The sequence below is a fragment of the Choristoneura fumiferana genome, chromosome 2 (genome assembly GCF_025370935.1).
Source record: "Choristoneura fumiferana chromosome 2, NRCan_CFum_1, whole genome shotgun sequence".
NCBI classification, from domain to species: Eukaryota; Metazoa; Arthropoda; class Insecta; order Lepidoptera; family Tortricidae; genus Choristoneura; species Choristoneura fumiferana.
The window spans coordinates 9,636,232-9,663,161 of record NC_133473.1 but is presented as its reverse complement, the minus strand read 5'-3'; the positions used below and the strand labels follow the sequence as shown (position 1 = coordinate 9,663,161).

At 36.0% G+C, this 26,930-nt stretch overlaps 1 protein-coding gene across 13 annotated transcripts in view; it reads left to right on the top strand.

Annotated features, from left to right (window-relative positions):
- LOC141442901 (delta-sarcoglycan-like) overlaps window positions 1–16,824 on the top strand; it is a 33,905-nt gene extending 17,081 nt beyond the window's left edge. For 12 of the 13 annotated variants that reach the window (XM_074108072.1, XM_074108062.1, XM_074108130.1 and 9 more), the window contains 5 exons: window positions 10,329–10,554; window positions 12,338–12,527; window positions 13,372–13,564; window positions 14,054–14,177; window positions 14,717–16,824. In XM_074108072.1, coding sequence (XP_073964173.1) covers window positions 10,329–10,554; window positions 12,338–12,527; window positions 13,372–13,564; window positions 14,054–14,177; window positions 14,717–14,911 — 928 coding nt within the window. In that variant the 3' untranslated portion in view covers window positions 14,912–16,824. Of the gene's footprint in view, window positions 1–8,782; window positions 8,866–10,328; window positions 10,555–12,337; window positions 12,528–13,371; window positions 13,565–14,053; window positions 14,178–14,716 lie in introns of those variants that run through there. The other variant, XM_074108156.1, reaches the window with a different exon arrangement.
- Window positions 16,825–26,930: the final 10,106 nt, after the last annotated feature.

Here is a 26,930-nt window from a genome sequence, read left to right as displayed (position 1 = left end):
ACAGATTAATTGCTCGCAATATGCATTTGGTTGGATTTTTCGTAATTGAAAGATCGCAAGCAAGACAAGCGTCGCGGGTCCCCTCGGAGACGTAAGCGTTGTTTTATGGCCGTCGTGCCGCCAACAAAGTTCGGCAACTGCTTTATGATCCTAATTTATAAGTGAGCGGCGTCGAGACTATTTACGACTCTTTCTGGGAGCCCTCCCACGAGTGCGTTACAACCACACTCTACATATATTTACACATGTTTTGGTGCCAACTTTCTATTGTTGTAAGTCTTTAAATATTTATTTCTACACTTAAGATCATTTGCCAACTAAACTACGTATTTATTATAACTTGTCACATCAAACCGTAAGTAGACACAGCACTTGAAATTGCTATGCCATTACATTACTATACACTTAAAGCTTATATTACATTTCGTAATTTTGATATCGTTGCATAACCTGCATTTCATGAGTATCTCCATGTAGGTCTGTTTCACGCGACAAAATAACCTGCTGTGGCATCATATGAAATTTTGGAGGCATAAATTAATTTTCAATTTCCCTTTGACGTTTTGCTGAGCTGGGCGATCATGTCTCTCAGGCAAGGTATTAAACCCGAACATGACACTGCGAGCCGACTGTAATCGAGCACACATCCACACTCACACCACACTACGCCACACAGCTCATTGAAGTTAACGGAATCATGTCAACACCACATATAATGATACTTGGTACGTGCATAATCATAATCATCCACCCTACAAAGATTAAAAACGAAGTATAATGGACATATTTACACTTTATTTACATTTACAAACAACAAAATATAGAATATTTAGTAGATAAACAAAAAGTTATCTGAATTACATAAATGAAATTTTACTAGATTGATAGATAGAATCTTTATTCAAAACAGCATACAAAGCTCAAAGTACAATAGAAAATATACAATAATACCTTTTAACTTAAAACTAGCATCAAAATAAAGTTCACTTGTTTTTCTTTAAATTGATAAATTGAGAGCCCTGCGACGATGTCAAGAATAGGCGCTGACTCAGCATATACTGCAGTAACATGCAGTGCTGACATTCTGTCAGAAACCCATGGTGTTTGCTGTACAAGGCAATCAGTCTGTGCCTCTTTAATTATTCCGTATGAAGGATTTACTCCTAAAAAAGAGACAAACAATGACAGAACCAACTTATTACATATTACAAATCAAAAAACAATGTTTGTGTGCCAAAACAGTTATACAGTTAAGAGCCGGCTAACAATGAAACCATCTGTGAAAAAATATGGCAGTGTCTAATCGACAAAAAATATATATACATTCATGGACAAAAAAGAAAAAGAAATCAGGGTAGGGGGCAGATTCAGATTCAGGACGTTTGTAACTGGATGGATAACAAGTGATGGTAACAAGTACTAGTTACCACTATTACCATTGGTGCTGATTCAACCTATTGATTTTTTCTACTTGCGATGTTTGGATCATTATCATGGATACGAACTCTGAATTTAAGGAATACATTATAATTTTATTTCATACACTCTGCAAAGATATCGTATCAAGATGAGCGGAAATAAGTTTTTGGTAAACATTTCATTTTTAGTACAATTTTTAATACAAGCTTTTTTGCTGACTGTACTTCTTGTCGACTTTGCTTGCATTGTCACCCAAACTACATTTGCATACCAAATTTCAAGTCGATGCTATTAACCGTTGAAGAGTTCCATCCTGCGAAGACGATCCTTGCCGGACTACCAGGATGTCACTACCAGATTATTGTATTGTCACCCAGATTTACATAATTATGCCAAAATTCAAGTCAATCCGACCACTGGAAGTGGGTTAAGGTTAGATTTGACCCGCACATACAATAGGTGCAATACATTCACGTTAAATAAAAGATTGTAATAAAAAGCCTAAATAAGAGGGGATAGGTGATCTCTTATACACGTATCTCAGCGTTTGTCAATTGTGTTTGTATCTTTATTTTTGTACAATTAAGGGTTTACATGTTATATACATATATACAAAATCTGAATAAATACATAAACAGCACAATAATGAATATGTAAATATCAGCTGCATGATGTTTATTTCACCGTACATCACAAATTAGATTCCGGTGATGAATAATTTATAGATTAATAAATTGTCCGCAAATTATATCTTCATAATAGTGTTATATTGTTTCGTAATTGCGTTGAAAGACTGCAAATTATGTATTAAAATGCTTTGCTACTTTGTTAATTTGTAATTTAATTTCAGTTGTTAAAAATCCACAAATATTTTTACTACCTACCAATTGATTGTGCTAAAACAATGTTATTTTTATAGAGTTTTTTTTTAGTTGAACGTATTTCTTATTGGAACTTCCTACTAAGTACTAACCGACCTCTTTCAGACATTGACGTACCTACGGGTCATGGCAGCGAAATTTTAGATTCATAGTAAGTAATTTTTGTACGGTACAAGAGCTAGTAGTGTAACTACAAGCCGAGCGCAGTGTAGCCGGTTTGGCAGTGCATTGGTTCAAATATCCGCCGCCCCGGCGATGGCTCACCGACACGAAGGAGGAAGGCGATTTCAATGCACTTGATTTATGGGCCACATAATGGAGCGCTGCGTTGCATTTACTACATGCAACCACGTCGAACTTGGGACCAAAACATTAACTAACCAAATATTACGAATTGCGGGCAGACTCGCAGTAGAATAGACTCCAATTTACGCCGCAAGGGCACTCTTGCCCCGCCATCTTTGCGATACGTCATTGGCAAATTGAAAACTTAATTTATGGCTCTCCCATCGCATGAGCTTATGCAGCTTATTTCAGGTTGACACTTGGAATACTCTGGATTTTCTTGTTTCCACCGTCTGCGTTCGCTTCACTTTCGCGTCGATAAATTCGAAATATTTCACGATTACCTACCTACCATTGTTAAATTAAAATTAAAAGAGCTCCCTTCATTTGAACACAATTTCAATGGTTTCAAACAAAACACTACTGCTCGTGGCGTTATTATCTACGCAGTTGACAGTTTAAAGATAAGACGAATTTGTTTTCATTGCTTAAAACAATACAGCCAATAGGTATTGCTTGTACTTACTTGTATTAGTGAAAGCAGATAGACAGGACAGTAATAGGCAGAACTTGCTAATGTGGTGTTGTGGTGATCGGTAAAATCTGCATGTATAAAACTTTAAGCTGGCTAGAATCATGTATCATGTGAGTGCGTATGGTATTCGAATCGCAAAGTGCTACGTTATTCAACTTAATAGCCATTAATTTGGTTCGTTAGCGGAATATTGCTAACGAATGTGCGGCAGGCGCGCATTCCGGCAGCCGGCGCGTGGTGAAACGCTCAATTAGCACACACACTGTCAAATGATTACAACTAGCCATACTTTTAAATCGATAAAATCCTAGAAAATGAACGTAGAGCCTTTAAACACACACCCTGTTTCGGTACTACTATGTAGGTACCTACCGAAGAAAAAAACAAAAATAATTGCACGACATACCATATCTAGCGCAGATTTTTTCTCATTTCCAGTTAATTGATATTGCTGTAATACTTCCATGCAAATTCTTCAACGTTTATTCTGAAATGGGGAAAAGATAGCCTTATTAATGAGAATCTGGGAACAGAGGAAGCTCAGAAGTCAGGCCACGGTGATGGGGATGATTAATACGGCTCATTTGCGGTACGCGCTCGCAGGCCGCGAGCCACGAGGCGTCTACGTGCCCGTCTCTACGTACATCGTTTACGCTTCCGCACTGAGAATTTATTAGATTCCACCCCATTTCTACCTTTTATCTCTATTATGTATTTAATGTTATGGTCTTTCATTCGTGATGCGTCCTAACGTTTACTTAGAGTAACGTATTGCGTAAGTAATTTAAAACCGTAAATTGTGACACCATGTTCGAGTCTCAACCTTAGCTGAGCGATCCCAGAGGAGGAAGAACGTCGGGACCTAGCATTATTGATGTAATTGGTTTCTAATGCTACATAAACCCCCCAAACGTGTCGGAAGACTGGACTGAGAGATAAAACGCGGGAACGTCTCCCCCAGATTTTGTTTCAATTTAATATCCATTTATTTCCACATTAAACGGTAGGTTGGCTTAATCATGTTTTTTACTGAGTTTAAGACATTACGAGTAAGTAGTAGTCATGTCATTCCGCTTTAAAATAACTAATCCAACGAGTTTTCACTCCCTTATGGTGTTCGTTTTTAAGCTAATTTTGGTATATAATATGTTTATGTAGTAACAATGACAATAAATAATAATAATCATCATCATCCCAGCCTATATACGTCCCACTGCTGGGCACAGGCCTCCTCTCAGATCAAGAGGGCTTGGGCCATAGTTCCCACGCGGGCCCAGTGCGGATTGGGAACTTCGCACGCACCATTGAATCGCTTCGCAGGTTTGTGCAGGTTTCCTCACGATGTTTTCCTTCACCGCAAAGCTCGTGGTAAATTTCAAATGTAATTCCGCACATGAATTTCGAAAAACTCAGAGGTGCGAGCCGGGGTTCGAACCCACGACCCTCTGCTTGAGAGGCGATAGGTCAAACCACTAGGCCACCACCACCATCGGTGCGTGTGAAGTTCCCAACCCGCACTGGGCCCGCGTGGGAACTATGGCCCAAGCCCTCTTGTTCTGAGAGGAGGCCTGTGCCCAGCAGTGGGACGCATATAGGCTGGGATGATGACAATACATAGGTAGGTGGTAGATCAAATACTATCAATACTACGAAAAAAATCACTTCTCATGATCTTAAAATGTTAATTTAGTCTCTGCATACCGGGACTAAAGCTCCTCATTAATCTCTAGGGATTAAAGTTTTTTTTATGTACTTTGGAAATTCCTAAACAGCCAAACGCGATGTTTGTGAATGGAGGATTATCGCCATTTTTGAAAATGACAACTGTGGAAAAATATTTAAAAAACACGATTTAATTTCGTGAAACACAATTGATGATAACGAATATGAATCTATTATTAAGGATGAGTTCATTTTATTTTGCATAGTCCAATATTAGATTAAAAATATTTTTTAATTTTGAATTGGTTGGCTAAATATGCAAGTATTTAAAGCGACACTTAAAAAAAATTAAAAGAAAAGAAAAACCGCGGAACAATTTTTTTTGCTATTTGAATTTTGAACAGATGTCGTATTGAGCGTATGTTTTATAAACGTAATTTGTAATTTTGAACAGAACGTCGTTTTTTTTCCTCGCATTCAAAATGAAAAGTAGAGTGTTTAACGCGAGACTAAACAACCATAATGACACTCGAACTATAACCAACCTCGCTCTGCTCGGGTGGCTAACCATCTCGTGTCGTTATGGCTTATTTTAGTGTCTTGTTGAACATTCTACTTACATTATATTTAAACAAATATACTCAATGCAATTCGTACATCATGCATTATTATTACAAATATTTTAATTAAATATGATAAAATGTGTGATCTTCTATTTTTATTGTAAACTTACAAATTCGCGAAATTCACAACAACACCTAATTTCAAAATTAATTTTTAAACGAGATATCAAAGGATAGGCAAATTATATAACTATCTACGTAAGTATACGTAAGTAGTCGGGAATCGGATTGAAGCGCCCCTCTTATTGTATCAGCATTAGCTAAATCCTGTGAGCCTCGTCGCGCGACAACTCCATGTAATGTTTGAATTTAAACAAACAAGCAGCTGAGCTGGAATAATACTCTAAAGAGAACTCCCAAGCAAAAACTACAAAGAAAATCACGCTGAGCCACGAAAAATATAAAAATTGAACTTTTTTTTCACATTGTAAGTAAGCTTGCTTACCTATTTGCTTGTTTCAACTTTTATAATACTTTTATCCAAATCAAGAAGAATTCTACTTTTTTAAATAACCGCTAATCTTTTAAAGGATGTGGAATTTTACCTGATTTTATATTTACTGTCGTGAAAAACAACCTTATTTTTTTATCCGAAAACTCATAGTTTTTGGAAATTATATCGAGAACATACAGATGACGGTGACCAAATGATAGGGAAGTTTTCGGAACACTACCACTAAGTACCTGTTTTTGTTTTAACTACAAAGTGATTCATGTTCATGATTACTATTAACTTCGACTGGTTCAGTTTATTGATAGAATCTAGTGTTTGACTAAATATTTTTTTTACAAAATAATATAACTTTAAATAGTCATTGTTAAAGGTATAATTGTAAAAATTGCAAACTTGACAAGTGACAATGACATGACATTAAAAGACAAAGCCAAAAACTTTATGTCTGACTTATTCTTCTTCTTTTTCTAAATATGTGTGAATTAAAAACTTTTTAGTTGCAGACTTCAATAAATCGTCATAAATTAAGGACTTTTACATTGTTATTGTTTTACTGCGCATAGTTAATTATTTTACTTCTTGACTATGCTCTTAACAGTAAGACTGTAAGAGTTAGGCCACTCTTAGAGTCTTGGAGAAATTAACTTAATTTGACCTGTTGAATTTCACAGGGAATCCTTAATGTTTACGGAAATCAAAAATAACACATTGTACACTCTTAGGCGATTTGCAGCATCAATTGATATAATTTGAACTCAACGAAAGTTCTTGAAAAGTAGTTACGTACCATTAGAGAATTAGCCAAACACGGATCTGCTAACTGCTAACACGGAAAATGAAGCTATGACTGTGAGACAAAAGATTTACGACACGTGTGGATAATTTTGTATTGCATCGCTACTGGATGTCACAGGTACGGGCATGAATTGATGCACCCGCCTAGCGCGTAGCGGATTTACACTAAACGGGGGGTCAACCCGGCCACATAAAATGCAGGGATGCGGCTTACGCTCAGCGGTGGAGACGCAACCTAGTATTTTTCATAGAGCAATGCTCGTGTCGTGCTAGAATCCTTGTAAATTTATGACCCTCGTCCGTCGCCCGCTGGTGCTGGCCAGTTTCACGAATACCAGATAGGTCGCCTTTGTACACGTCTCGTTGAAACATGTATACTGGCGCGAATATTGAGACCTACATGTTTACAACAATAGAGCTTTTCGCTGGTGAAGTTTAGCTTTGACAATGACAAATACGAGTATTTTAGTATCGTTGTTTTCTAATAAGAAGGGGTTTATCTTTTGAGTAAAAATAAGGTTTGGAAAGAACTTTCGGCTTAGTACTAGTACCTATTTAATACTATTAGGTGATTAAGAATAACTTACGAATTCTAATTCTGATCAGGTATTCATTTGACCATTTGAATGACGGATTAATAGAACCGATTATTTCGGGTGTGTAATGTTTGTCGAAATAACGATTGGCGAATTTTCATTTCTAATAACACAAATATCAGAATTTCAATCTATCGAAATATTGAGAACGTATAAAAACAATATGCATATAAACAAATTGCCGAAATTCTCAAATCATATTATTCAATTAGCATAATTGTCTTATGCATATTAAAGTACTGTATAATAGTCATGCAGCTTAATTAATCAAAGTTCATAATAAACATATATATATACAAACATCGTGGATAATGATCGAAAAGTATAAAACATCTGGCAAAAATCCAACAGCAAAGATCAGTTTGTGAAGCAATTTTATTCGGGCTGCTATAAAAAAAATACCTAAAATCGAAGGCTAAGGCGGGAGCTACGCTCCTCTTCGTACACGCCTTAGCCTTCTGAACCTAATCTATCTGAGTCGCTTCTGCTCCGGACCGTCTTTGCTCGCTCGCTTCGCTCGCTCGCACAAATCTAATGATTTTTTTGCATTTGGCATGCATGATGTTATACCGTCTAATCATTATTCTAAATGTTGTAATAATCATATGATTAACCGAATATTCAAAATGAAATTATTGAATATAAGCATTATACTTACTCGTAGCAATTGTTATTATGACTAATGAATGTTATATTATTTAAAGCTTATGCTCGGTAATAATATGAAATCCGTTTTTATGATAAATGAATATTATGATTTTTGAACGTAGTAAAATGAAATTATGCTAAAAGTTTGTATAATGATTGAACGCGCGACACCCGATTAATTCCGCACGCAATGCGCAATGCTATACATACGAGTAGGTACATAGATAAATATGTGTGAACTAGTATGGCAAAATCTAACTTTGATTCTTTATAGACTCCATGTTAATTGTGTCAATTGGTTCAGGCGTTACATGCGGAGGTTAGATGAACTTTACTACAACTTTTTACCGGTTTGCTTGCTACGTTTGGTAGATAGTAGATGAACAGTGTAGTGCGTTTATTACCTATATCGACTTGATTTGATTATTTTGAGTTTCGCCTCGATTCAAAAATGAGTTGTAAAAAGGAAACTATTTTCAGATAGTAAAATCTATAAATTATTAGTGACATTGGTTAGGTATACTTACGAACTATGTCAGTAGATATAATATAATTAATTTTTATATTGTTAACCCGCAATGGAGTTAAATTATTTAGTTAATTTGGTTTTCGCATTAATGTCATTTAAGAATCAAAATAGGAATCGCATCGCTATTATTCACTGTAAGCACTGCACTATTACTTATGTGCATAATCTCCATTAAAACAATAAAATAAACGGATTATCAACTAATTTATATAAATATCGTAAACTTCAGAGCATGTTCGTCCAACCAACAATATACGTTGACTCTCGGTTTAATCACGGCTGTATAATGACGTTGAAACTATAAACCGAGTTTTATCGAAACAATATAATGAAATTCATGGATATAAAAAGTGCAGTTTTATTTCGAACGAACTAAAAGTAGGCTGTTTTAATGCCGAAAATACGAGCGGTCAACGGCCGGCCGAGCGCACTGCCAATGTACGTAAATTCAATGTAAAATATATTTATGTACCTAATTACAGATTAAATACACAAATACATAAAAACTATTGAAGTATTATGCAAGGACATGACCCATCGTCGTGTTCACACAAACGTAGCTGTCTTGCACGTGGCCGTAATAGCCGAATAGTATAAAGTAATTGGTTACGGTCGCTCCTTGAAATGGTCCTACGTAAATTACCCAACTAATGTCTTATTACTTCAATATGTAAGTTACAACTTTGATTTAACCAATTATCAAATTAGTTTAATAATCATTCTTCCATTCTTAAAGCGTTCAAGACAGCCCCATGAGCGTAACGTAAGCAACTATGTCCAACGAGCGGGAGGGAATAAAGTTGTGATTTATGCAAGTGAAATGACTGTGCTTGAAACAGCTCGGGCGTTGTAAGCACTCGTTCACTGCGACAAATTCAACTCTGTCAAAGGCTATTCAATGCCGTGCCGGCCATTTACGTGATGCTATGTTGTGAAATTATTCTCTCCTTAGAAAATTTCAAATTGAGGGCATCTCGTAGAATAAGAGTTTATCTTTATTTTCGTACGTTTTTGTTAAACAAATTTCAAATTGCTAGACTTGCACGGGGATATAACTTTTACCTTAAATTAGGCTTAACAGATTTATGAAGAAAATAGGGGGAAATTGGCTGAACTTTCAGTTTAAAAAGTCTTGGATATCTTATCTATCTTGGATCTCGTATTTTATCATTTTGTTTAAAATATTGTGTAATATTTATTACTTCATAATTTAATTTTAATCTAAACATCACGCATCTTATGTGTGCGTGGTTTTATATTATTGTTCTAATTTGTTAATATTGATAATGTTTTATAACATAATAGATATCTCTAAAATGATGACGATATGTATTCTGATTAAAAAAACTGAAATTCGAGTAAAACTTTAAATTAATGTCAATCAATGTTCGAACAGTCGATTCGCATTGCTTTATTTTGGAAATTTCTTCGTCATAATTAATGGATTCTTCGATTTTTTTTGTACAAATAGTTACATTTATTTAATACTAGCTGTTGCCCGCGGCTTCGCCCCCGTTGTAATTTTTGTTTCATAAAAACCTTCTCTTGATAATAACAAACGCAACAAAAAATGAATTAGCGAAATCAGTCCAGCTGTTCCCGAGTTTTGCGCTTAGCAACACATTTTACGATTCATTTTTATTTATAAAAAAAAAATAGAAAATAGATTATGACGGTTTGCACATAATAGATGAGATTTATTAACAACATTAATGTTAACTTAATGTTGTTGCCACGAACATGTTACACCTAGTACTTTGAAATAATAAAAAAATGTTTGCATATTTTTTTTTTACTTAAGAATTAATCGTCAAATAGTTTGAAAAGAAAAAATACTAAAAACTAGATAATCTGTCATAAACTTCTGTTTTCCTGTATTTTTATAAATACATTGCTTTCAGAATACCGTACGCCGACAAGACCACTCCGGAGCCAATCCTGAACAACAATGCCGGCCGGGAAACAAAGGTGGACTCGATCAGGAATAGCTACAACAGCCAATTCAAAGTCGGCATCTACGGCTGGCGGAAGAAATGCCTCTATATTCTTGTCATGGCGCTCATGCTTATGATGATTGTGAACCTCGCTTTGACGTTATGGGTTTTAAAAGTCTTGGATTTTAATTCAGTGAGTATTTTTCAATTTCTTAAGGAACAGACAAAAGATAAAACAATAAGGTAGACAGTGTGTTGTTTTTTTTCATATTTAAAATATTTTGTTCGGAAATATAATTAGTTTTAGAGCAAAAGCATAGTAATGAATTTTCGTAACACGCAAATTTTGACGGTTGAAATGCTTCTGAGGCTTACCCACCTACTAGAACTGTAGATTTTTTTTCTTATTTTTAATGCTCTATCATAATAATATTCCTCATATAGCAAAGAGTACTTGAGCAAGAGAGAGTATTAGAGCCGTTTCCGATATCCTCGAAATACATTAATAAATAGACAAGAATAACTCGTTTAAGGGTGTTAGTAAAAAGGATAAAGGTATTCTATGCATTTAAGCGAAAAATCTCCTAATTGAAAACAAAATGTAATTATTTGTGATGATTGTATTTTTGTGATTATAGCTGACATCTTAGATGAATGATTGGTCTCGCGCGCTCGCGCGACTAGATACCGCGCTACCTAAAAACAAAAGGTTCGTGAATGCGGCAACTCAATATTGTAGTGTGCGTAAGAACGGTGTAAGACAATTTGCAAGGATGCTAGTCTGCGTGACGAATTGTGTTGCCAGCTGCTCCACTGTTACCCGAATTATTGGGAAAATAAATTATTCTGTGGTCTATTAAGTTACTGGTTACAAAATGTATCTTGGGAAATACTTAGAAATTAAGAAGTAATTAAGAGTGAATGTATTAATATGTTTGTGTATAGGTTAGGCGTTGGTTTCTTCTTTAAAAAATGGTAGGTATGATGTAGGTATATCAATGATCAGGCCTCACTTTTAATTAAAAACTATAGATATTTAAGGACATTCAATATTTACAAATTATCACTAAAAATTCATGGACTGAGTCACCAACTAAGAAGTTTGAGTAGTTAAGATAACACGTTGCACCTATAGTTAAACCTAATATAATGTACAGGTTAATTAATACTAAAATAAAAAAAAAATGTTTACAAAATATACATACATACATGCATACATACATACTTACATACATACGCTTGAAAAACATAACCCTCCTTCGGGCAGTCGGGTAAAAAGTTAACATTTCAGGAAAATCGGTAGAAATACGAAAAAAAAATTTTTTTTCGTTTCCCGAAAAACATTTTTAATTTTAAGACACATTCACCCCTTAATTAAATAGTGTCGGGTAACAATTTATACACCTTCAGTGTATATATCACAAACATAAACATTAAATAATAATATATAATAATTACGTTAGATACTTAAATAAAATAAGTTATTAAAATTTATCATCATTTAATGACGATAACAATAAAATTCAATTTATTAAAATCTCAACCACGGGGAATTTGATTCTTGTGTACGCGGCAACACAGAATGGCGTTTAGGGTTCATGTTATTTTATTTTGTAATTTCGAAATTATACGATATTTACTGTATTGTTATTTATGTACTTTATTGTATGTGATCCCAGTGTCCTTCTTATTTCTTGTATATTTTTACACAGTTTCATTGCGAAAACTGGCATTTTACTTCGGTTTATGACCAAAATTTAACAAAAAATTCGGTACATGCACCTTACGCACAGTTTGCAACGCGACTGACTCGCCTCGGGCTCGGGTACGCCGAATTCGGCGTACTATTTGTTGCCGCATTTGACAAGTACGCCGGCGGTATCTAGTCGAGCGAGCGTGCGAAACCAATCATTCATCTAAGGCTGAGATACTAGTGTTGCCACTGTTTATTTATTGGTTGCTTGTTCATCTGTCAGGAAGGCATGGGCCAGCTGCGGATAGTGCCAGGTGGTTTGCAACTTTTGGGGCAAGCTCTAGTGCTGGACTCCCTATTCGCTTCGAGCATCAAGTCACGGAGAGGGCAGCCTATCACCGTCGAATCGTCGCGAAACTTCACCGTATCTACGAGGGATACGGAAGGCTTGTTACAAAGTCGACTATTTTTAGGTACGATATCAATGTTTTTAATTTAGTGACAATGTCCGATAAAAATCGGAAGAAAGCGTTGGAATTATTCCATTGAAAGAGTTTGCAGATATAATATGGTTTCGCTTTGTCGCTAATTTCGTGAGTAGAAACACGCTACGACGGGCGATTAAACCAATATTAGTATATTACTGCCGAGGATGTGTAGAGAATGCCTAGTTTGATAATGCGAGGATATGAAGCAAAATTGTTAAAATATTAAATTAAATGCTTGGACACGATAGTACATGACGCTAATGACGACTCATAATGCTATATCATTAGAAATAATAATGTAATTTAAAAAATGTATTATTGCAAGAAAAAATATATAAAGTTAAATGCAAATAAAGCTTTGTAATCACCAAACTACGGTTTAAAGTGCTACTGAACGCTTTATAGTTAATTCAGCCATTTTATTTTGTTACTATTTTTCGGTTTCAATATTTAAAAAACAGTGACACTGTTCGAGACATTTTTAAAGACGCTGTGTTTTCCTAAATTAAATCTTAGACTAGGACTTAAAAAGAAAAAAGGTAGACGGAAGGAAGCGTTTTTTTTTAATTTGTGGCAGTCCTAAGGGAGAACTTCGCGGACTATGTTTGCGACTTTGCGATAATAGGCGGACATTTCCAAGCATATTGAAAAAAAAAGTTTAAAGTAAAAAGTAAGTTAGGTAAAGCGCAACAAAAAAAAAACGTAGACATTAAATGGAGGTACTTCCCGTTTTCCTCTAGTTTACATTTCATTAAATAATTTTTTTATCAAAAACAAGCGAGAACGACAATTTTTCAAGAGTACTCTAGCATTATATACTACTTACTAGGTCCCGATCGCTTAGAAGTAACCGCGCCGCGACTAGAGGTGCGAGACGTGCGGGGCGCGCTGTTGCTGGGCGCGGGACAGGGCGCTGTTACGATAGGCGCCGATACGCTCACCATCACCAGCCCGGCCGGCGCCACGCTGCACACCTCTGCGCAGACGCCGCTCGTGCGTGCGCCACCTTCCAAAAGACTTACGTAAGTCAGCTGACTTTGCACTCACGTTACAATAGTTTAGAAGCAAACGTGCCGAGCTTGAACCCTCATAGACCCTCGGTGTGTTGTTGGTTGACGTTAAGAAGTTCATGATATCTAGGTGCCGACCTGCTCACTATTACCAGCCCGGCAAGCACCACGCTGTCGCCTCCAGCATACGCTGAAATGAACGAAATCCTATTCTGGCTTATGCGTAAAACTGATTGAAATTCGCTTTCACTTATAGTGCCTAGGCGTCTTGTCTTTGATCTGTGGTCATATTCATTTTATTTTAATGTGCCCCTTAAATATTTTATGGCAAGACTTCGGTGCAAAGAACATGTTTGCGATGTGCAGTTTAGCTGCAAGCAGTCCTGATTCAACCAACTCCAAGCATAGTCAGCTGCTGGTTGAGTTAGGTCGCATGTGTGTGTTTTGGAAATTTCCTAACCAGGATTTACATAATAAGGGTTGACCATATTGTGACTGCAGTTTAGAGTCGCCGACGCGCTCGCTGGAGATGCATGCGCCGCAAGGCATCATGCTGGAGTCGCGTGCGGGCGAAATTAGCGCCAGCTGCCTCACCACCTTTCGGCTCAAATCTGTGGCTGGTTCAGTAAGTACTTTCTAATTAGTTTGAACACCTTACACACGCATGTAATAAATACGAGTAGCTCAAAATATCCAGATATCAACACGTTTTCAAATTCTTAAGTGTTCGACCACTACTTTCCTAATAGTTGATCGGGCTGTTTAGATGTCGTATGTAAAGCTATCGGACTGACATTTGCAAACGGTTTTTAATGAAAAGTGTTATTTCTATTCCGTATAAATTCAAACGTCTTTCTTTCCATCTTACATTTCCTAATAGTTTATGTCAGGGGTGGCCAACTTGATAAGACCCAAGATTTACTGTTTACTGACGAAACCCTGTGCGATCTACCAAATACATACTTCATGAAATCTTAAATGAAACAGTATAGTTCAGTATTTATATTTTTGCCTTGCCACGATCGACTGGACTAATAATCGCGATAGACCGGTCGATCGCAATGGACTGGTTGGCCACCCCTGATTTATGTCACAAAGTAGTATTAAATCAATTAAATCTCTAAATTGCTACTAGACACACATCAACCCATTCTTCTTCTACAGATACGTTTAGACGCCCCAAATATATACATGCCCAAGCTGAAATCAGCCCTGCCCTTGCCGCCGGCGACGCCGCACACGCACGACCCTCACCACCAAAACATCTACCAGCTCTGCGCGTGCGCTAACGGCAAGCTGTTCCTCGCACCGCCGCACGGCGTATGCGCGGCCAGGGAAGAAAGCCTAATATGCCGATGATACAACTGCGCAATAAACTCGATGCCAGAAGCTGTCATATCGTTTTTATTAATGAGATTGCATTTATTGCTCACGTTCACAAAATGCTTGCCCAGGGAGCACATAATTAACAATTTAATTAAAAAATGTCGCTGAGGAAAAAGTATTTATTTAAATTATGGATATAAGGGTAAATGTAAAAGCTATCCAACTGCCGTTGTCGTAGATTTTTGTAATAAAGCGTTTTACCTAATGACCGTGTAATTTTCGGTCTCTCTGCCGGTTGACATGGTAAATCTATAATTTACTGGCAGCCTCTTGCATCGAAATATTCTTGCGGTAAGTATAATTATAAATAATAAAAATAATTTGTGTGTAGCAAAATTTATAAATGATGTTTGCAATGCAACAGTTTGAAAACATTTATTTTAGTTTTTGACAATTAAAGTTAGTTTACGAGTTTGCAATTATATTTTTGTTGACTGTTTGAAATTTAACGTATTTTTTAAAAGCGGTCATGTGGAGTTTCATTGAATTAATGGAATATACATACTACAAAATTAAATTTTTAATGATATAATGGTATACGTAAAATTTTCAATAGCTTAAAAAAATATTGTAGCAAAAACTTCATTTGTTTATTTTAGAACAAAATGTAAATGTATTGAAAGATTACAACGACATGAGAAACGTATCATAGTAACATATTTATAAAGATTAGTGCCTTTAGGATCGCATGGTTTGTATAGGTACGATATTATTTTAATTGCAACGTAATAAGCTTTATATTTTCTACATGTGAATTATTATTTTATTAATTTTGTCACTGATTTACTCAAGTTATTATTTTGAAAATCATATTAGATGCTGTGATTAAAGAAACCGCATTATATGTACATATGCAGTATACGTTTTAATTTCTTGAAATCTATTATTGAATAAGAATTTGCAGTTGTCATATTATAGCCACGATTGTCAAGCGAGATTCGGTCCTACGTTACTTCTTATATTGCAATGTGTAATACGTAAGAGTGAGGTGCAATGCCTTAGGGACCGATTTTTTAAATCACTTCATTCGAAAGTGGTACAAATTGTACTAATGTTACAAAGCTACAGCTTCAGTTAATTTTTCGACCTGCAATACTGTACTCGTACACAAACTAGTTTAAAAATTGTTCCACGGCGATAAAAAAAAGTAATTCTAAATCGTCTACGTTGTACTTACAATCATCCAATTTAGGTTGTGGGTCATTATGACATAATAATATTAATTGTGGAACATTACTGTCATACGAAATGATCCGATGTAACGTGGTTCTACGATTGCCCACTAATCCAATATATTATCTTATTCTGAGTCTCCATTTAATAACTACTCAATAACTAGTATCTGCGGATACTATTATCAGCCTTGTATATTAACTCTTCATAAAGTTGTGGATAACAATTTGACGAGTTGCGCGTTGTTCACGTATTCAGATTTGTATTTTGATAATATTTTTTTTTGTCATTTTTCAAAAGTACTTAGTCGAGTTTGCAATGTGTGTACGAATTATTCATTAAAATGTTTCGAAAAGCAATCCAACTTAATGCTATGCTATTTTAATCAGTTCAATAATAAAATAACTTTGTGGTGTGAAATGTTTTATGAGATAGGAAATTATATGTGTACCTATGATAAACGGGTGTAAATGTTTGTGAAATGATATATGTAACAAAAAAAACTATAAACGTCTGCAATATTTGCCATATCTATAAATATTGTACTTATAGAGCTTTAGAGATATTATAGTACCTTTAGAGATAAATAACTAGTCAAATTATGTTGTAACAGCTATTTCCTTGTTAAACAATGTATCAATTCATGGTAATAAATGTTGATACTATTGTAAATACTTATACTTTATAGAAAAATATATAAGTACAGGAATATACACTTGTGGAATATTATTTTAAAATGTAGAGCATCCCGAAAAAAAATCACAGATATCGTGCCTCACACGACTGCGCATATTGGAAATACGCGCCCGTCGCCCGTCGTCACAAACAGCGCGCGGGCCGAGCGCAGAGTTACCAACTCTCAAAAATATTTATCCCTAAAGCTTTAGTTAAAAACCCCTAAAACTCGATTTTAATGAAAATTTGTACTTTATAAAGTTGAATATTTCGCAAATAAATCACTGAATCGAAAAATCGTCTTAGTAACCCCTTAATGGTTTTAATTTAAAAGGGTTGGATGAGAAAAAAGACCCTACTTTACGTCTATGGAAGGTACCCAAAAAAAATTGGATTTAATTAAGTAAGTAAATAAAGTTTGACCTTGGTGCGCAAGCGCGTTTGTCGTTTTCCACATATATCTCGCGGCACTGTATAGTTCTGTGTCGAGTTGACAAAAATGTCGTATCTATTATTGGTTATAGAACTGATTTAATTTGTACTCCAAAAGTCGCCTGATAAACCATTTTTGTCATTAAAAATTTTGCGGTCGCTAAGATTTTTGCAAAAGTCGACACTTCTAGGGACTAAGTCACTAAACTGGCAACATTGACAGCCGCTGCGGGCCCGTCGCGGGACCGACCCGCTCTCTGTGTGAATACAACGAACCGCGCGGCTCACGCGGCGGACACGACCCGACCCGCGCACGCTTTCTGTGTGTGTTGCCCTTAAGTAAATGTGGTATCCGTGAGATAATTTTTTTTACGCCTAAGTGATTATGCAAAATATTTTGAACACTGGTCCCTGAAATGCTTAATGAAGCTTCTATCTCACGGTATGTCGCATGGCGATCTGCGACGATCAGTTGCCGTACGGCATCAATGTTCTCCTGAGTTACGGCTGTTTTTGGTCGGCCTTCACGGTGCCTATCACCACAGAATAAGTAATAGTACAAGTACTTATGAATTTACTTTTCAGGTAAAGGGATTCATCCCTTAATGAAAATACGAAGGCCAAACTAAGGTCAAACATATCTATTTTTGCCTATAAGTATATTCGTCATCCTTAAGCATTTTTGGGTCAGAATAGGACAAAATTGTTCAAGAACCCTATCCCGCGAAATGGTTTTCGAATCAGGGTACATTGGTAAAATATGAACAATGCCAATTGCAACGTGTCTTCTGCAGTTGGCAATGCATACAAACCATACAACTGCAGAAACAATAAAACAAAAACCTAAAAATAAATAATTATGTTAATAATTACAAGCAATTATCGCCGTGAAATTTGATAATAGTTAGAGCAATAAAGTAGCCCCGAAACGATCGATCGATGAACTTTATTGTGAGACACAATGCGTCTCCTCGTTGTGAGCAGTCACTGCTAAAGTTTAATTAAAGATTCATGATAAATTGTCGCAGGAAGCTGCATTCTGCGCCGCGTCTCGCACGTGAATAACGCCCGTTTCGCGAACACTTAAATAACTTTAGCCAGTAACCTAACAATAAATTCATGGGCCGCCCTCCTTTTGTTTAGTGCTATGTTTTCATAACGCTAATTGCCAGGATACAGTGCTAAAATGATATTTAATGAGGTGCCCGATGTTACCTGTGAGTAGAGTAGACGGGTTTTAATGCAGCATTTAAAGTAGGCTTTATGAAAATATAATAACTGCTGCGATGTTCTTCTAATATGCCATTGTTGGTATCTATGGGTTGAAGATACACGTACCTACTTACTTTGAAAATAATATTGCACAAAATGAGAATTCTAATTATGTCACATTTCAAGGAACTAACGTGAAAGACCCGACCACCTTCAGTTTTGCTCATTGCATGGAATTGCATATTTAGAAATAATATTAACGTCGCGCCGTTCCTAATTGAATTTTGGAGTCCTTTGTAGCGGTGTAGATGCCAAAGGCTGTTAAAGCCGTTTCAAAGATACCTAGCGAGCGCTAAGTAGGTGGTATCCGGCAAATGAGAGAATATAAAGTTATGATTTACGAAGGGAATATAAGTCGGTACCACGCTATAGATAGAACTTAACTACAGTGTTGTAATGAAACAGCAGTTTTTAAAGACCTAGGTTTAGATTGTAATAATAAGATTGATAACGATAAAATGAAAACGTAAACGTGTGTATTTCTTTTCAGAACCAATGGTGTCGCCAATCCTTCGTTTTCCTGCTTTTATGCACACAATTTATTTTTCGTAGATTTTATTAGATACGGTACTCACTAGTGAACTTCAATCCTTTTTGAGCCGCAATCTCTACATTAACCCATTATTGACCACGGATTTCGTTAAATAAAGATTGAGCTGATTAAATGGACATAAATGTATTGTTAGTGATTGTATGTGTAGGTGCTTCCCGAGTTTAGTTCACGTGATATTTTTATTACTCTTTTTGCAACTTTGTATAATTTGATCAGCATAACTGCCAATAATATTTCTTTTCATAAAAGCAGTTGCAGTTAACTGACGTGGCTACAAATAAGAGGATCAGCAATTTAATAAATTACTGACGCAACATTTGTTGACATGAACAAACTAAAACTAAAGTAAACAAGTTTGTTTAAACGTGAACTTCTCAAAATAATCGTGTTAAAAAGTGATAGCATTAATTTTGTATTCTTGTAAACTTGCCCAAGTTTTTGAAGTTATATTTGAGGCACTACTTAGTGCTTTTGGTGCTTAAAATATTATGACTTTAGAGACAAAGTATTGTTTTTGCACAGATTGCTTAAGTAATTCATTTTCAAATATAAGTATAAGTTTTTATTTATTTCCAAAAATGATTAACAACTCCTAAAACAAATAAATATTTATTTGACTAATATAAAGAACAATTACAAAACAAAACTAAAATTACAAAGTAAAAACGTGGTCCTGATTTTACCTCTCTGAACTGTTATTCCTAATCTTTGCAAGAGGTAAGTGCCAGCGCCAGCCCTGGGGTCGCCTCAGTCCTAAATCAGACGAGATGATAGGTCTTTTACAAAAAGTTTGGTGTATTCTGACCATGGTCCCACTGTCTCAAAAGCAAGCGCCGCAAACTCAAGATAGTTTCGAAAATACAAACTGAGACATGGATGCACAGAAAAACCAGAAAAAAGACCAGCACTGGGAATCGAACCCAGGTCCTCAGCATTCTGTGCTGCGTGCTATAACCCCTACACCACTGCTGGACAGGAATCTAGACACGAATTTTTCCTATGCATACATATCTCAGGTTGCTTATTTCTACTTTGCTCGACATGTGGCGTCGACAGACGTCACACTCTTTCGGAACCAACAGCTCACCCAGACAAGAGATGTGAAAAATTCGTGTCTATATTCCTGTCCAGCAGTGGTGTAGGGGTTATAGCACGCAGCACGGAATGCTGAGGACCTGGGTTCGATTCCCAGTGCTGGTCTCTTTTTCTGGTTTTTCTGTGCATCCATGTCTCAGTTTGTATTTTCGATATGGTTTCACGGGATACCCTTAAAAGTAACAAATTTGGAGTTGAAATAAAAAATACAAAAAGACTCCAAAAAAACAATCATGATAGTTTGTTAAAGTTTAACGGCGCTTGTTTATCTGTCTGTTCAGCAGCCGCCCCAACTCTGAGCGCAGGGCTCTGGATGTGAGTTGCTAGAATTGATGCTACTTAGCGAGTTTGATACAAAGTACCTGGGCGACCGAGCTTTGCTCGGGCTAAAACTCGATAATAAATTATTATTACTACTATTTGTTTTCCCAGACATGAGTCCAAGCTAGATAAATTTATCATCCCCGAAAACCCCCACATACCAAATTTCATTGAAATCGTTTGGAGCCGTTTCCGAAATCCCCGAAACATAATTATAAAATTATTTTATATTTAAAATTTAAATGATTTGTTTTATCTAGGTGGGCGCTGGCGATTGCTAAGTTTGTTCACGTGGCGGTTTCTGGAAGTTTCCATCGGCAACTTTATGATACCTACTAACGACCACTTTATTTGATTACATCACATTGCTGGGGCTAATGAAAAGCTTGCAGCTTGGAAATTGTTTTGGACGAGACTCGAATCCTTTATTCTGTGGAAAATCGGATTTGGTGTTCTATTCTAGTCAGCAAGTTACATTACATCATTACTTTGAAAAAATCCCGTATCTCAAATCAATAAGTAGGTACGTCAACAAAATTGCTATTGGAATATTGATTCATAAAGATTACCCATAAAAATTATCGAATTTGAGCTCAAGCTTTTTCATTGTAGCGGCAATTAGTCCGTTTAATAAATATTTTTTTATTTTAACTTCGTTAAATTTAATACCCACTGTTTGCCGCATATTTTTACGAAACCCCACACTGGGCTTTGCCGTCAATAACAATTTAGAAATCAAAGAAGTGTTTCTCTTTACTTGTCATCAATATTATCAGCTGGACGATATCGACTGTTAATCAAAGGATTCCTCCTTAGCACACCACAATGAACAACAATTCCTGTACTTTCAGCTATTTTAAGTCATGCTTCTTCGATACAATTTCCTCCAAATATTGCTCTATATTTGGCAGTATTCAACTGAATTGGCTAGTAATCCCGATAGGATGCGAGGGTCGAAGGCATGAAGCCGGGTGCAGTTATCAGGTCAGCGGTGACACGAGTTCCTTACTCGATTTGACATAGGTCGAGCGTGGCTCGCCTCGATTAGGAGTGCCCGACAGGGTTTGATTACGACGTGTGGTTTACGGGAGACGGGCGCAAGCTATGTTAAACCAACACATGATTTTAACATTAAAATTTGAACACATCTGGTTGCATATTGTTTTGGAGTACCGATATTAAAGCGTTTGTATAATAGGTTATTTAGCCCTTCATCTGCACTTTACAGTTTAATAAATAATTAAACATATAAATATTTTTTTTATGTAAAGTCGAATGTTAATGGTGTGGTAGCTGCGTAATCTAGAATCTAGGCTTGCAACACTGTGTTTTTCCAAGATGGCTTTCTCTCTCTCTCAAAAAAGCTCTGCGTGTGACGGTGTGTCAAAACATTATCCATTCTAAAATATAGTTTATTTGCTAAAATTCGACTTGCATTTTATTTAAACACAGGTGAGATAGGGGTCGATCACGGTCAGCCTTATGTAAAAAAAAAATTATAACAAAAAATTGAACCGACTACAAAAAAACATGAAAATAAGTTTCTACCAGTCTGAAGTCGGTGCCTCAGCACGAGCCAGCAGGAGTGGACCTAAAGTCGCCTTCCTCACCTACGCACTAGGTACATATTGGGCTTCAATCACTCCTGCTGGCTCGTGCTGAGGCACCGACTTCAGGCTGGTAGAAAAATATTTTCATGTTTTTTTGTAGTCGGTTCAATTTTTTGTTATAAGTTTTTTTTTTCACGCTTTCTATTGTAAATAATCTAAGATACAAAAGTTTAATGTCATCTGCTTGTCACCTTTTACAATAGATTGCTTTTTCCGATGCAGAGACTTTCATTATTGAGGAGTCCTGTCCTGGTGCTTCACCACCCATTCCATTTCACCATATGCATTACGAGGAGCATAAATTGCTTACTGTGTTAAAGTAATTGAAATTCAACCCGTGAAATACTTGTTATTGAGTAGTAACTCCGATGGTCAAAGCATCATGGTGGTGAAAGCATTCCTACACGAACGCAAAAAAAAAATCAAATCGGTTCATAAATGACGGTTCACAAACAAAAAAAAATACAACCGAATTGATAACCTCCTCCTTTTTGGAAGTCGGTTAAAAACAGTAAAGCTGCTAAGGAAGTACGCTTAGGTAAGCGCCTTAGGTATAAGGAAGCCTCTTTTACAATACAATACAATCAACATTTTTTTATTGAGCACCACAAATCAGTGCAGTGAATCTTTTTTTTTATATTTTTTTTAATACCAGCGATTCATTTTCCATAAAAGCTTAAATGTGATACAAATATTGTATTGCCATCATTTACGCAAAACGGAATATACAGAGGAACCCTGCACTAAGCATGGTCCGACATGTTCTTGGCTGATTTTTATAATTTATTGGTAGAGCAACTGCACAAATATAATTTAAACTTTACGAATATGAAAATCTCCATACTAGTATGTCTCAACTGTTACACATATCTATTTGAATAAACAATGCTACGTACGCATTTTTCCTCACAAGTCAAAATTCAGTTGTTATTAAAGTACTAAAGTTTAATTTCAACATACTGGCCCAACTCAAAAATTCAAAATTCAAATGATTTATTCAGTAAATAGGCCGCAATGGGCACTTTTACACGTCATTTTTTAAACTACCAGCGCTTTCGGAAAGACCATCATTGCCAAGAAGAATGCGCCGCAAGAAACTTGGCAGAAAGTCATTTTTTCATAATTATATAATTACAAATAAAATACTTAAAAACTATATTATACAATTAAAGAAAAAAAATAAATAATAATAAAAATACAGGGATGTATGGGGTCCCTTAGTTACAATACTCTCTCTGTTGGTACGAGTATGTGAGATTAAAGTCCATTTAGCAGTACATCGGCCATAAAATACATCCGTATTCGGTGCGGAGCCGCCTCCGGTCACGTGTCGCTTTATGATTCAATTGTCTGCCGCGAGCCAACCGTCTTCACCGACCCCGACCGGCTTCACTCGGCAGACGGCAGACAGCAGACAAGTTAAAGGTCACGCTCGATACATTAGCCTTTCATTTAACATAATTATGGCTTAAAAGCAAACAATGAGAGCTTTTTCTCTTTCATTTTACGGTTCTAAAAAACTACTGATGCTGTTTTATTTTTTATTTTGGTACATACACATGAATGTCTTTTAGACCATTATTTCTACTTTTTATATGAGAGCGGAAAAACGAGCTTGTGGGTCACCTAATGGGAAGCCATCACCGGCAACGAGGGGTATAGCAGGTGCGTTGACGGTACTTTGAGAGACTGATAGTCTCGTCCACCTGTAAAATTAATCATTAAGCATATTTTTATTTATTTTATATTCGATCAACGCAATAATTGGTTACTAAATAAAATGAGTTTCTTGATTTTTATGAATAGCAGGCAATAAACAAGTTTTTTTATATAGCAATAAAATAAAACCGCTAAGTAGGTACATACTTAAGACTCAAAATTGTACACTTCGGGCTCCATATCACCATGACCACCGAAAAAGAACACGTTTCTTGTCATTGAGAGCCCTCTTTAATTTAAAAAAATAAATATTTTTTATAATATCTTGTTGCAAAAATATAAACTCTATACTTCAAGCGTTTACCTGTTACTGAATAAGTATGGCAATTGTGAAAGACGAATATACAAATAACACTGGAGGCACTGTAATATGATCCCGTTAAACACTCCTTGGATAAGCAGCCCTAAAAAGAGTTAGTGTAATCACAGGAATGTAAATCAATTTAGGCTTCCAGCAACAACCAGTGCACGGCTGTAAGCCTCCGATAGATCCAGGGCATCTGGAATGCAAGCAGTGTCTAATGTAATGCTGCTAAACTGCGAGCATCGGGTAATGGGATGGAATCGAATTCCAAGCAAGCGTTTGGGCCCCAGTGACTGGGCCCAATGCCTGGCGTCTGCAAGTCTTTAAATGTACATCTAGTACTTACGTAACCATAAATAGTTAACGAGTTAGACCGGCCACTAATGCAATCATGAATTTACAATACTATTTTGCTCTGGTATGTATTAGCGTAAACGTTTAAACCCTTTTCCAGCCATAGTGCATACGAGTATAGCGACCACATTAATGTTCGACCTAAATGTATAATTACGGTACAAAATCAGTTGAAGTCGTTAAAATTATTCATTTTTAAATCTATCCTTCATAGGTACCTACACAATGTAAAACCACAGAATACATAATAGTAGGTACAAGGTAAAACTATGATTCATTTTATAGTTGCGTGTCTAAATTAGTGGACTTGATGGTCTATTTTGAAACCTGGCTCCAAATAGTGTTTGCACTTTTAATATATGTAAACTTCATTGTAATGTTATGAAAAAAGATAACTTATACATTGAATTTGTTTCTCGTAATACGTTTTCACATCTTGCCAAGCTAGTACCAATAGGGTATTAATTATTCGTATACTTATGAAATGTTTGAAGTGGTTTATATAAAGTTTAACCTCTCGTATGCTAAATAAAAAAACGTGTATTCTAGTCTCGCTTGTCCCAAGTAAGAGCAATTTTACAAGAATAAAGTGGAAAAGATAGCTTTAAATTTGGTGCAGATTTGCACTCAAACATATAAGACACACACACACAAACATCACGCCTGTATGTATTCCCAAATGCGGTAGGCAGAGCACACGAAACGTTACCGCTTCGGAGCCACTTTTAGCAATTTTAGGTTTAAAGTTTGACAAAAACGGTACAATAGTGACAGGTTGCTAGCCCGTCGCCTACGGTATACCTTAACCTTATAATCCTTTGTCGCCTCTTACGACATCCACGGAAGAGATGGGGAGGTGTAATTCTAACCCGACACCACACGGGAAAATAAAATAAAGATGTTAGTTTTAGTTTCGCTATACTAGTTCAGCACCCATACGATCCGACTAGTGAACGTTACATAGGTACTTAGTTTACCTATCTATCGCCATCACAGCCCTGTGGCTCATGGCATGTTATTGACGCAAAATTAATATTCTGATAAAGTGCCTTATAATTAATTTATGAATGCTTACCTATCTAATCTGACACTTAAAGGCGGTGAAAACGTGACACCCCGCCTGTGATGCTAGCGTTAGGTTAAGTTTTTATGAGATTAAATTTGCATATTACTTTGAATTAGTTCATTACAGCGTACTTAGTTTATAATTAAAAGGACGTGAGTTTAAAAATCCCATTCGATCAATTAAAAAGTTGTTAGCTTACGTTGCAAAGGAAAAATACTTTTTTTTATCTTTAATTATTAAGAAATTTAAAAAAACATTGAAATTAGCTAAAAAAATAAGGCCATCAATATAACAATTAATATCAATAGTGGATGTAAGTAATTTTAGGGTTCCGTACCTACTCCTACAATGAACCCTTTAGTTTCGCTACGTCCGTCAATCCATTCATCTACAGCTTAGCTTAGAAACTGTTAGTGGGAGAAAAACTGTACTTTTATATGGATATTGTAGCAAATATTAAAAAAATCTAAGATGGTATAAAATGAATTTTAACCGACTTCAAAAAAAAGGAGGAGGTTATCTATTCGGTTGTATTCTTTTTTTATGTTTGTTACCTCAGAACTCCGTCATTTATGAACCGATTTAAATTATTTTTTTTTGCGTTCGTCTAGGAATGCCTTCAATTAAGTCCCATAAGCACCAAATTAGGACCTGATAATCGGATCTTAAGTAAATCGAGGGAACTCTTCAAATATTGTAGGGACACCTATGATAAGTAATTTGGATATATTTAGCAGTAACTCATGCATGCTCTTGAAAATCATAATTTGGTGAAGTGGAACTGATAATGAAGACCACATTTGACCAACAGAGCTACTACTCAAAAACAAGCACTTCACAGGTTGAATTTCAATTACTTTGACACAGTTGCTAATAAATCGCTTAGCTTAGCTTGTCGTCATGCATATGATAAATGGAACGGGTGTTGAAGCACCAGGACTCCCCAATAATGAACGTCTCTGCATCAGAAAAAGCAACCTTCCATAAAAGGTGTCGAGTAGTTGACATTAAACTATTGTATCTTAGATTATTTACACTAAAAAGCGTGAAAAAAATTATAACAAAAAATTTAACCGACTACAAAAAACCATGAAAATAAATTTCTACCAGTCTGAAGTCGGTGCCTCAGCACGAGACAGCAGGAGTGATTGAAGTCTAAAATATCAGTAGGTATGTAGGTGAAGAAAAGGACTATAGGTCCACTCCTGCTGGCTCGTGCTGAGGCACCGACTTCGGACTGGTAGAAAATGATTTTCATGGTTTTTTGTAGTCGGTTCAATTTTTTGTCATACAATTTTTAAATGAAAACTATCACATCTTAGCAGGCTTTATTACTTTACTAGTAATAATTGTCCAGACCTTCATATTGAATATTTGCCGCACATTTATTGTTATACGGAACCCTACACTATGCGTGT